This window comes from Vipera ursinii, assembly GCF_947247035.1.
Source record: "Vipera ursinii genome assembly, chromosome: 2".
In the NCBI taxonomy this organism is placed as follows: domain Eukaryota; kingdom Metazoa; phylum Chordata; class Lepidosauria; order Squamata; family Viperidae; genus Vipera; species Vipera ursinii.
This window is the reverse complement of record NC_139513.1, coordinates 196,976,611-196,989,704: the sequence shown is the minus strand read 5'-3', so window position 1 is coordinate 196,989,704 and position 13,094 is coordinate 196,976,611. Positions and strand designations below refer to the sequence as shown.

The window sequence follows — 13,094 nt, the reverse complement described above, 5'->3', positions numbered from 1 at the left end:
TGCTCTAGACCAATGAGTTCCAAGAAATAGCTCGCCCAGGATTTTTTTTAAAAAAATTAATACACACAGGTCGTCCTCAACATATGACCACAATTGAGCCCAAAATTTCTGTTGCTAAGCAAGAGTCGTTAAGAGAGTTTTGCCCCATTTTACAACCTTTTTTGTCACAGTTGTTAAGTGAATCATTGCAGTTAAGTTAGTAACACGGTTGGTAAGTGAATCTGTCTTCCCCATTGGCTTTTCTGATCAGGTCGCAAAAGGTGATCTTGGGATGCTGCAACTGTCGTAAGTACAAGCCAGTTGCCAAGCATCTGAATTCTGATTATGTGACTAAGGGGATGCTGCAATGGTTGTGTGAAAAATGGTCATAAATTACTTGTTTCAGTGCTGTTGTAAGTTTTTCAGTGGTTGTAAGCCAAGGACCACCTGTATTTAGGTGTTTGCGAAGGCAACCCCACCACCCAGTTTTGAGGGATCTTATTTTCTTCCAAAAAAAACCCCCCTACTACCCTACTATATTTTGGTAAGAGTTCTAACTTACCCAGGCTCAAGGTTGACTCAGCCTTCCATCCTTCCGAGGTAGGTAAAATGAGGACCCAGATTGTTGGGGGCAATTAAGCTGACTTTGTAATAATGCCACTTGGGGGTATGTGAAAGCCCTAATAAGCAGGCATATACATAGAATGAAGGCTACTGCTAAGCTTGTAAGCCGCCCTGAGTCTTCGGAGAAGGGCAGGATATAAATGGAATTAAAATTAAAAAAAAAACTTATCTCTGCTTTATGTAATTTTACATATATTTTGCCATATTCCTGATCTAATACTCCAGAACCTTAAAGTTTGTATCTTTATGGGTAACTCCACTTTGCTATTTTCAATGGGACTTACTACTAGGTAAATTATATATGCTCCCTTTGTGTGTATTGGATGATAACACCAATCATTGCAAAAACATGCTGCTTTCGATGATACGTTCAGCACATCTAGAAGGCACCAGATGGGAGTAAGCAATCATATACAATTGCCAAACTGGCTCTTTTCAACATAGAAGAAAGAAACTCTTGTTTCTGGAATAAAAGGAAATTAATTTCAAGCTATGTCAAGATACTGGTGCCAAGCAGGCCAATAAATAGGTCAAGGCACTCAGGATTTCAATGACATTAAACCAAGTGGCTCTTTGGCAAATCGCTAAAAGAGCATAAGCCTAAGTGAATCTACATCCACTCTTTACCTACACATTATTTAAATCAGGGGTCCCCAACCTGTGGGCCACGGCCCAGTAGGCCACCGGGCCCCGTGAAGGGGTGGCCAGTGCACATGCACACATGCATGCACTTGCCCTCCCACACTCACGCTAGCGCTGCCGCAAGCATCCCACCGGCGCTAGCACTGCCCCGAGCATTCTGCTGGCCCTAGCGCCGCCCCGCCCCAGAGCATCCCACTGGCACTAGTGCCGCCTATAGCGTCCCGCCAGCACTAGCGCTGCCCCATTTGCAGCACTCGCACCTGCGCAGCCCTGTTTGAGGCCATTTGCGTGTGTGCAATGGCTTACGCACAGCCCTTTGTGCGCACACACAGGGCTCATTTTTGCACGCACACACAGCCCATTTACACACGCACACGTAGTGCCTGCCTCCCTTTCTGGGCCGCCAAACCCAAAAGGTTGGAGACCTCTGATTTAAATAACAAATGATGTTGTATTTGGCAGAAGGGATAAATTCCTTCTGATAATATTGTTTGCCTCTGCACATCACCTCCACTTTAAGCCGCATTGCTTTCGTGAAAGGTATTAACTGAAACTGAGAGAGGAATGAAAGGTTAAAAAGATTATCTGGGAATTTAACATCTCACACGGAACAGAACCGTCTCCTCCTTTGCAACTATGCCTTTCGGAAAACTGTAGGAGGGAAAAGTGCAGGTCGCTGACTCTCAAATGCCTTTGTGACATCACAGTTATTAGGCCAATTCCCTCCCTTGGTCAGACATGATTCTGAATAATCAGGTCGACAAAGGGAAGGGATAAGCAGGCATAACAGCAACCTTTTGGTGCTACAAAAATACCACTTTCTAAGGAATGAACCATACCTAGTGCAAGGATGCAGATGTGAAAGCTGAGGCAAGCTCTCAAAACACTCAATACGTCACAGTCAGCTGGACAAGGTCATAACTACAGTTCCTGGTCCAGTCACATTCCCATTAATTCGTATGCGCTCACAAAGCTAGTCAACTGAAAAACATTTGGATGTAAGTTTGTTCAACGTTGCAGTTGAACGTCATCAGGGAAATGGAGGCCAGTCTGTAAACCATCACAAAATAGTGCAAAAGATACTACCATTGTTATGACAACCCCCATCTACTCTAGCAGCTATCCTGGCTGTCACGTTTGATCCTTTCTGGCTGCTTCCAGCTGTTGACACTCCTCGAGACGATTCTTCGATGTGAGGCCTGGCTGGAGGATTCTCTAAGGTCCAGGCAACATCAGACCTGAAGAACAGAAATACCACAGTCATTGGTGCTTCCTAATACGGTACAGGAAATATACTTGGATTGCATTTAAGGAAACCTATGTTAGGAAACAATTAATTTCTGTAGCTCTATTTTTTTTCTTAGCTCAGTGAGTTGGGAATACAATTTTCATTACCAGCCAGCGTCAGTTGAAGTTGCTAGGCAAGGTAATAACGCACACCCAACTGAATAAATATTCCTTTGGCGAGAATGATGCCAAAGTCTGAACTTGCCTTTCTAAAGGAGGCAAGAGCTGCTCTCAATTGGTGGTTAAGCGCTAGCGATGAAATTACAATCTTTTTTTTTTTGACACTTGCTATGCAACAGGCGGCTGAATATCTGCCAAATATCTTAGGATACAGTGCTTATGGTTCTAACTATTTGCAACTGCTCTCTTAGAATTTCTGCTTTGAAAAGCAAAAAAAAAAAAAAAGAATGGAAAATTCCAAACTTTATCTTTGATCTAGCTCAGGGGTAGGCAACCTTGGCTCTTTTATGACTCGTGGACTTCAACTCCCAGAATTCCTGAGCCAGCACAGCTGGCTCAGGAATTCTGGCAGTTGAAGTTCATGAGTCATAAAAGAGCCAAGGTTGCCTACCCCTGATCTAGCTATACACAGATGCTTAACAAAATACTGACCGCCCACCTTAGTGCAGGCCAGGGAAGGAGAAGGCATTTTACTCAGTAAAACAACATCGTCATCAACAATAACACACCAAGGAGAAGAATTCCAACATCTCCTCTTCATGATATACCATTCGTCTTCTGTGCAGAGAGATTCCCACTATCACCCCAGCAGAACATCACCTCCTACAATATCTGCTAAGCTTGTAAGCCGCCCTGAGTCTTCGGAGAAGGGCGGGATATAAATAGAATTTTAAAAAAAACTTCATAATCCATGAAAAACTTCTCCACATTACCCGGGTTCATTAGCCCTTGACCTGGGAGGCTTAAAAAGGCAATCACCCAGTCTAGATGAGTGAGTTCCAAGAAATATTTCGCGTAGGAGCTCCGGAAGGTGGAGCCTGCAGCGGGGATGGATTAGGCTAGGGGGAACCTGGCTGTGGGGTTATACTGCAGCACCACGCAAGATGACTGGTGAATGAACGGAGTGATGCCACGAGAGCACAGGGAGACTGGTGGGACTTACCTGCTGGCTTTCCCACTGACTTTGCTTGTGAGAAGCTATCAGGGAAGAGTGCAAATGATAATCACGTGATCGCAGGGGTGGTGCAATGGCTGGAACGTCAAGGCCCAGTTGTAAGTACTACTCATTTAATGTCATTGCAAATGGTTGCTGAATGAGAGGTTGGTAAACAAGGATCACCAGAGTACTACCCAGTCTCCTTTGGGGTTGGGGTGGGTTGCAAATACTATTCAATAAAGAAACCAACGGCAACTCTCAGTTCCTGGATGTTGTCGTAACAAGTTCATCCACGAACCCCCAATGTAGAACTACCACTGACAGAGCTTTTCATTTACTGAAGTCCCATTCAAACTTACTTTTTTCTGAAAGCAAGGATCTTATTATTCTGAATGACACAATCCTCCATGCTGGACACTTGCTGTAAAATAGTCTTTTTGCTCTTCCCTTGAAAAATCAAGTTATCTTGTACTAGAGCCTTGGTCTGATCAAGCATCTCAATCCCGTAAGCTCGAAAGGAGTGGATTCTGTTTTTGGTTACCTGGAGCGCATAACAGAACAGTAACATGTCATTCCTTTTCACAGTGAATATGGCTATCAAATTTGGAAGAGCACAACCATCATTTAAAGAATGCACTAGGTTCTTAAAATTACTTCAGTACATAGAAATATGTAAGCCACACTGAAAAAGCTTGAGCATCACTAGCAAAATTTTTAATTGAGTGCTTTTCATTTTCATGCCCAAAAACAGACCTGCGGGCCACATCCAACCCATTACGGCCTACGGGCCACATTTCACCCTTTGGCTATCTCTGTCTGGACTTGCAGTGGCGCCCCTCTTGATTCAGCTCTCCACAACAGTCCCAGTTTCCCATGTGGCCCGTTGAGAAAATTAATTGCCACCTGAGGGGCCTTCATCTATTGTTTAAGGGGGTCAATGTGCTCAGAATATATCCCATGGCATCTATCATTGCCCTGCTTGACTTTTAATGCTACCAGCTGGCATGTTGAGAAGCCAAACATCAGCATCTAGCATCAGCTTTATTTCCCATGCTCCTTCTGTTCTCACAACAATGTTTCTGTCCATGTCACATTCTTAGGAGAAAAATAAAGGGTAAGTGGCTACAGTTCAGTCCACCAGGAGTCCCTCCCAGACAGACAAATATTAGATGGGATTTGGTAGGGAGTTACTGGGAGGTAAACAAATGTGGCAACATCCTTACCTATTTGCCTTCTGGAAAACACATACGGTATATTGTGACTGGCCATGCCTGCTCTAGCAACTATTTTGTTGTTGACCAAATTCTCCCCTGTGACAAATGTTCCTCTCAGTTGGGACCCTCTTGTTTAGATGCTACACTTGAGTAAGGTCTGTAAGTTTGATGGGTGTGAAATGGAGAACAGAAAAAAAAAGAGAGAGAATTGCTTTCTGACCCACTGGGAGTTTTCAGGGATGGAGGAAGAGAAAAGCATCTGTTCCTTCTGCACATATAATGTGCCTGTTTCCCTTCATACTACTGGATAAATTTCTATGTTCAGATTTGATGAGGCCCGCTATGCTCTGGTAGCTAATAGCTCAGAATTCCTGAAACCTAATCTGTCATATTGGATACTGCATGCATGCCAGCAGTTCCTGGTTCTTTGAATCCCAGATCAAAGTAGGCTTCCTAGAGGACAATGTTTGATGGCTCCACTTAATTCTGGATACACAGAGAGTGGTATGATGCCAAGCAAGTCATCTAGATAAACATTAACGCACCCTTCCATGGGGGTGGGGGGACATTCTTTGATTTTTAATGACAGGGAGGGAGAATTGTTCTTTAAGTATTTTAGGGTTTATGCTAGTTTTTGCATTTCCTTCCATTAAATGAAGGGAAGCTATATCAGCAAGATTATATTGATGCAGTTCTCCTATCTACTAGGACAGGGGTAGGCAACTTTGGCTTTTTTATGCCACAGGGACTTCAACTCCCAGAATTCCTGAGCCAGCTGGCTCAGGAATTCTGGGAATTGAAGTCCACGAGTCATTAAAGAGCCAAGGTTGCCTACCCCTGATCTAGAGTGAAGAACCAGCAACACATAGCTGGCAGATTCTGACACTCTTCCAAGTATTATAGGATTGGACCTCTTTTTAAAGATAAAGGCATATTTATGAAATCTTTCATAAGAGCACTAAACCCAAGTTTCAAAAACAAGTTTAACACTTGGGGGGAGGGGGGGGTAAAGTGATAAACCCATGTTGATAAGAGTTTTTGTAAGACCTCATAAGTACTTTGAACAGCACAATCTGGCAAATCTTTCTATGGAAGCCCAGGGCTCTGCCTCTCCAGCAGCCAGGAGAAGGCATAATAAGTATGGAGGGCCCAACCCAGCTAGTAGAAAGGAGGCAGCGTGCATGCTGCACCCTAAAATACACTGTTGAAGTTGGGCAGACCCCCCTGCTTACCTGCATAGCAACCTTACTGTTGGTGAAGCAGGCCAGATTGCAGATTCCACTGTGAATATTGTGTGAGGAGAAAAATTGGGAAATGCTACTTTAAAGTTGGCATGACAGAATAATTTTAAGTTGCCTCAGGGCAATGTCAATTTTGGAAGTTGAAGTCCACGAGTCATAAAAGAGCCAAGGTTGCCTACCACTGTACTAGGAGATAGAAGAAAAGGCTACGAAACTACATGTCTACGGATATTCTTACTCATCCAGATCATGGTTGTCCCACAGGTTCTTTTTCAAAAGGCAGCTGGACTTCCTTTTGTTTTGGTTTTCTTGTAGACGTTTCACTTCTCATCCAAGAAGCTTCTTCAGTTCTGAACTGAGGAAGCTTCTTGGATGAGAAGCGAAATGTCTTCAAGGAAGAAAAAAAACAAAACCAAAGGAAATCTAGTTGGCTTTTGAAAAAGCATCTTTGGGGCTATGAAACTACATTGCAGCCCTGGAAATGGGAAGGCTGCAACATTGGATTACCAATGCATCTGGTGGAAGAATTCACCCAACTTAGTGAACAACCGAATCCAACCCTGCTTTTATCTCTTTTGTACCTATCAATTCTTGGCGCCAGCATAGCGTTAATGTTCTATAATGAATTTCTCCCTAAAGCAGAAGAACCCTCCAAGGAATGATCCAAAACGTTGACTTCTTGGCATCTTCTCTTGGGAAAACAATGGATCCTGGCCAAACTCCAAGTAGCAGCGTCAAATGATCCTCAGGCTTCTGACTGAAGTTATCCAGTGGAGCATTGCAATATTCAGAGACATAGTGCCAATCTAGCTGGGAAATTCATGGAGAGACTTTGAGTCAGCCACCCATCTTAATCTTGCCAACTTCACAATGAGAGCATCCCTTTTTGGAGAGAGGAGGGGATACTACCAATTATACTAATCAGCCTGTTCTTTTTTTCAAGCACCCACCTTCATGTCAGCTGCCTGCAAGAGCCGGAGGCCACATCCTTGATTTCCTAGAACGTCATTCTCCATGATGACCCCATCGCCCTTGGAGCTAACGCCATGGCTGCTGTTGTCATAGATCCCATTGCCACGGAGCTCCACCCGGCACTCGGCTTCCACCGAGACTCCCCCGAGGCTATTGCAAGAAATGCTGTTATTTGCTATTCGGGTGAGTTGCAAGCTTTGAAACACAGCAACCCCGTAGTCATGGTTGGCGTGGATGGCATTTCCAATGATATTCAGAGCTTCGCTGCTTTTGACATATAAGCCAGCAGCTATGAAAAAAAAAGAAGAAGAGAATATAGAGGGGGAATCGAAGAGGAGAGAAAGACAAAATAGACTTTGGCGTGCGATCTAAATAGGTTCCCTAGTTGATATCTACATTTAAAATAGATGGTTAGCTTTTGTTAAATGGGGCTAATGCAAATATACCAAATGGCAAAAGATAACCATAGCGGTGCATCGCTGGATCACTGAGGGAATAAAGTAATTTCAGGCAGCTATTGAGTGTAATTTGGGGGCAGTAATAGGGCAGCAAGGTACAGGCACAACATTGAACCCCAGAAAACCAAGACTAGAGTTTGTCATCATCATGAATATTATCCTCATGCCTACTGTATTCTGTAGGATCAGCATCACAGTCTACAGCTTAATTCTCTGCTTCATCTGCAATTCACATATTTCAGCAGTTAAAATGGCACATCCCCGGTTGAGGTTCACTGAAAAGTCAAAGCAGTGCAATCTTCTCTTTGGCATGCCATATACACACACATACACACAATTTCAGACGGTAACCCAAATGCCTACACAGGTAGTCCTCGACTTACAACAGTTCATTTAGTGACAGTTCAAAGTTACAGCAACACTGAAAAATATGACTTATGCCTGTTTTTCATAGTTACAGCCTTTGCCGCATCCCCACGACCATGTGATCAAAATTCAGACGTTTGGCAACTGGTTCCAAGTTATGACCGCTGCAGTGTCCCGGGGTCGTGTGATCACCTTTTGCAACCTTCTGACAAGCAAAGTCAATGGGGGAAGCCAAATTCACTTAACAACTGGGTTACTAACTTATCAACTGTGGTGCTTCACTGCAGTAGCAAGAGACATCGTAACATGGGGCAAAACTCACTTAACGAATGTCTCACTTAGCAAATGGAATTTTGGGCTCAATAATGGTCGTACGTCGAGGACTACCTGTACAAAGTCAGTCAATGAAACTTAAAATGGGATCTGTCCCAACTTCATCTAGTATTGAAAGTAAAATGATAATTATAAATTATTTTCTATCCAGAGACTAAAACTGGATCAAAAGGAGTAAACTAGAAATTTGTGTGCTAGAAACTAGCATGTGGTTTATCCACGCAAGTATCATGTAGCAGGATGGCTAACATGTTCTGTAAAGGATTAAGACATCTCTCTACGTTACTGTGTTTCTGCAGGGACTTTGCACAAATTATTAAGGGGTGGCCCCTTTAAGCTTTCCTTCATATTAAGCTGGTTATCCAATGAGGACTCACCTCCATTATGGTTGATGTTGTTTGACTCCACAAGGGCCACGTTGATGGGCCGCCGGGAAGTCAAGCGTTCATCTTCACTTTCCAGGTCATTCTCCCAGTTGGCTGCTTCTCCTTCTTCATTGAAATTCTCATTGCCTCCTTGGTTGACAAGATAATCATTAGCATCATCCTTGCGGCAAAACACTGCAATGCCATAGATGCTGTTGTGCCCTATTTGGTTGTTGGTAACATGGGGAAGGCTGGATGACATTATCCAGACACCACAGCCCTTATTACCTACAAGAGAAGCATATACATTTGTCAGGTTTCCTTTCAAATTATGTCAGAGCTTTGGCACCAGAACCGAGAAGCACTTTGGTCCAAGGCTATAACCATGAGCCGTACTGCAGGCTACTTCTGCTGACTGCTGGCTGTCAGCAGTTCGGCAGTTCGATTCCCACTGGCTCAAGGTTGACTCAGCTTTCCATCCTTCCGAGGTCAGTAAAATGAGGACGCAGATTGTTGGGGATAATATGGTGACTCCGTAAACCACTTAGAGAGGGCTGTAAAGCACTGTGAAGCAGTATGTAAGTCTAAGTGCTATTGGCATTGCTATATACTGGAGAAGACTTCAAGGTCCTAATCAAGAAGAGTCAAATATTTAGGCCATCAGCTTTGATCACTGACTTGGGAGGCTGAAAGACCCTTGATTTAGTGGTACTTGGTATAGATACAAGGAAGATGGCTTTTGCCCTTGCTTGGGGTCTCCAGCCTTCCCAGGAAGAGCTCAAGTCTCCTGCAGTTCCTAGCAATGGAAAGCTGAGGTTCAGGAATAGAAGACATCCATTTCTAAAACTGGATTCAGGTATCAAAAACCAGAGGTCTTTGTCCTATTTTGACCTATCAATTGGCTTGAACACTATACCAGCCACAGAAATCCTACAGATGTGGAAGAGAAATCTCCACGGGGGAAAAAAGGCATGAGTTCAACCTGCTTTTGTGCCAAACACCAGACAATGATTTCTACCACAAACAACAGAAGAATGAGATAACCTAAATGACCCGTGTGCCAAATTCACAAGATATCATACAATTTAGACACTCTACAAATGTCTTTCTTTTGGATTTTCATGTTCTGCAGGAGAATCAACAGCTACTCAGGGCAGATTCAAATTACACTGAGAGTCTTAAAATGTTTCCAGGTCACTTAAAAAACCCCAACAACCCTGTATTTTCCAAATACACCCCAGATTTCATTTGAAAAGGAGATTTAGAACAGGCTTACCATAAATGGTGTTTCCTTCTACAAGTCCTTTTCCTCGTTCTCCGATAACCACTCCATCCGAATAGCCACAGCAGATCAGGTTACTCCTGAGGACAGGATCCCCCCCACGCCGGATGTCTGCACCTCCCCATTGGTTTTCTCGGATGACATTTTCTAAAGGAAGGAAAATCAGTCAATGAAGACTTGCTAAATAGTCATCTTCAAGAAAAATCCAGCAGTTGATTTCTAAAGATGCCCTAGGTGGAAATTCCATCAAGCCAACTGAATACCATTGTTCTCTATGCCAAAAGTGCACTGTTCTTAATTATTATTATTATTATAAAACATTCATTAAACATGAACCTCAGTCAACTGAACATTCAAATTTACTGGCGCTGATGGTTGACACGGGTTGCTGCCAGCATCCTAGGAATCAACCAGGTACCTCCTTAAAATGTAAGATGTTTTGAGTAGTGCAGTTTTTTGTAGCATTGTTGGAGTTATTGCAGGAAGCTGCAGTTTCTTGATGTATTTTGGAAAGTTTTTGGACATAGTTCCCAGTGCCCCGATGACAATGGGTATCACTGTTACACGTTTCATCCATAATCATGCAGTTTCGATGGCCAGGTCGCGATATTTCATAATTTTTTCCAGTTCTTTTTCTTCGACTCTGGCATCTCCTGGTACAGCGATATCAATCAGCTGTACGCTTCGGTTCTGTATGACTGCGGTATCTGGTGTGTTGTGTTCCAAATGGCGATCTGTCTGTATTCGAAAGTCCCACAAGATCTTCACCCTCTCATTCTTAACAACTTTTTCCACCCTATGTTCCCACGACTTTTCGGACACAGGCAAGTAGTATTTTTTACACAATGCCCAGTGGATTAATTTAGCAACTCAGTCATGTCTAGCTTTGTAATCAGTTTGCGTGATTTTGCTGCACTCACATATTAGATGTCAAACAGTTTCAACTTTGTTGTTGTAAAGTCGGCAATTTGGATTGTCAGTGGATTTCTGTAACTTCGCTTTCATGGCATTTGTTTGTAGTGCTTGTTCTTGAGCAGCCAGTATTAAGCCTTCTGTTTCTTTCTTGACGATTCCCATGTCATGCCATGCCCATGTCAAGTTGTTATCACATTGTTATCACATTTCCCTTCAATGTTTTTCAAATGCTGTCCATGCAAAGCTTTGGTTTTCCATCTATTCAATCTCTCATCCAGCTGTTTTTCTTTATATTCTGCCTTTGTTTCTGTTATTTTTATAATGCTCTCTATTTTCACAGCCTGCAGCAATTTTTCTGTACTTTGATTCACATAGTCATGCAAACTTCATTTTTCTTCTTCTACAATTTGGTGGATTTCCAATAGCCCTCAGCCCCCTATTTTTCTTGGCAGGTACAACCTGTCGATGTCACTTCGTGGATGTAGAGCATGGTGCATATTCAAAAGTTTATGCGTTTTCCGGTCTAGGTTTTGCAGTTCAGCCGAAGTCCAGTTGATAATTCCAGCTGGGTAGTGTATCACTGGGACTGCCCATGTATTAATGGCTTTAATTATGTTTCCAGCATTCAGCTTTCATTTTAATATTTTGCGGACTCTCCTGATGTATTCTTTTGCATTGACTCTTTTGACTTTTCCATTGAAGATGTTATCTGCTTCCAATATGCCTAGGTATTTGTAACTGTCATCCTTTGCTAGTGCCTTCACAATACATCCATTTCCCAGTTCTATTCCTTCTATTTTTCCCATTTTTCCTCGTTGCATGGATAATATAGCACATTTTCCAAGTCAAAAGTTCATTCTGATGTCGCTACTAAACAGTTGAACTGCGTTGAGTATTGATTCAAGTTCAGTGTGGCTTTTCGCATACAGTTTTAAGTCATCCATGTGTAGTAGATGGTTTATCGTGCCATGCTGGCTTGAGATGTGGTTGTTCTGTACCAGCCTGCTACCGGCCCTGCAGAAAAAGCAGGGACAACCCCTTTACAAACGGCAAGAGGCTGGAATTAAGCCTGCCACATTTATTAACATAAAACAGAGCAAACAAGACACCAACCATGAAACAGGAGCTATGAAACAGGAACTAATCTAGCGGTTGCCTTCAGCAAACCAGCCCTCCCACGCATTCCCCTTTTATACAGTTCAGGGCGTGGCTTCTCTCTGCCTCCTTCCGAGGTGCCCCACTGCCTTCCTCTGTTTACTCCTGATTGACTGCCTCCTGCGTCGGGCGTCCTTGAACAGGGCCAGCTGTGGGTCATCTTCATCCACGCTGTCAGGCTCACAGAGCTGGGTCTCCGTGGTGACCAGGTGGGAGGAGCCTGGCTGAGGGCTCTCATCAGCAAGAACTTCAACCCCCTCAGCAAGCTCTTCAACACCCCCCTCCTCCTCTGAGTCGTCCGACCCAACTGCCGAACCCACAGGCTGACCCTGAATCACAACACTAGTATCCCAGTTTTGTGTTTCATAAAATTATTGTGAACGGAATTAATGCGATACTGAACAGTAGTGGTGAAAGTGAGTCCCCTTGGAAGATTCCTCGTCTGATGTTGATTTCACCAATGTTCTCCCCATTTGCTGTTAGGATTGTTTTCCATTTTTTGCATATTTGCTTTCAGAAATGTACAGATATTTTTGCTGATTCCAAAGATGATGATGGATTTTTCTTGAAGATGAGTTATTTGCTAGAGATAGGATAGCCTATCAATTCAAAGTGCATTTCAAACCTCTGACTGTGGCAGTCAGTCAAGAGAAGACCAGCAGGGAAATACCATAAAACAGGATAGCAAAAAGTCTAACCTTCCAACACACAGGGCCTTTCTTGGTGGGGAAAATTAAAATATTGTGATTTGGGAGGGGCATTTTGGAAGGGTTGGGGTTCTTTAAACCTTGCAAAGCTTAATAGACTACTGTATTCTTTAAATACGTGGTGGCTCAGTGGGTTAGGATGCTGAGCTTGTCGATCGGAAGGTCGGCAGTTTGGCGGATCGAATCCCAAGTGCCGCGTAGCAGAGTGAGCGCCTGTTACTCGTCCCAGCTTCTGCCAACCTAGCAGTTCGAAAGCCCGTAAAAATGCAAGTAGAAAAATAGGGACCACTACGGTGGGAAGGTAACAGCGTTCCGTGCGCCTTTGGCGTCTAGTCATGCCGGCCACATGACCACGGAGACGTCCTCGGACAAGTGCTGGCTCTTCGGCTTTGAAACGGAGATGAGCACCGGCCCCTAGAGTCAGAAATGACTAGTAC

The 13,094-nt window shown here is 43.5% G+C and overlaps 1 protein-coding gene across 1 annotated transcript in view; it reads right to left on the bottom strand.

The window, feature by feature from the left end:
- Nucleotides 1-2,305: 2,305 nt before the first annotated feature.
- The window catches only part of FBXO10 (F-box protein 10), a gene marked incomplete at its 3' end in the record, with an annotated part of 39,971 nt that continues 29,182 nt past the window's right edge, over nt 2,306-13,094 (bottom strand). Inside the window, exons 7-11 of the mRNA XM_083357178.1 lie at nt 9,875-10,027; nt 8,611-8,886; nt 7,055-7,365; nt 4,009-4,190; nt 2,306-2,483 (exon numbers count right to left, since the gene is read on the bottom strand). Of these exons, the coding sequence (XP_083213304.1) occupies nt 2,306-2,483; nt 4,009-4,190; nt 7,055-7,365; nt 8,611-8,886; nt 9,875-10,027 (1,100 nt within the window). The remainder of the gene's footprint in view (nt 2,484-4,008; nt 4,191-7,054; nt 7,366-8,610; nt 8,887-9,874; nt 10,028-13,094) is intronic.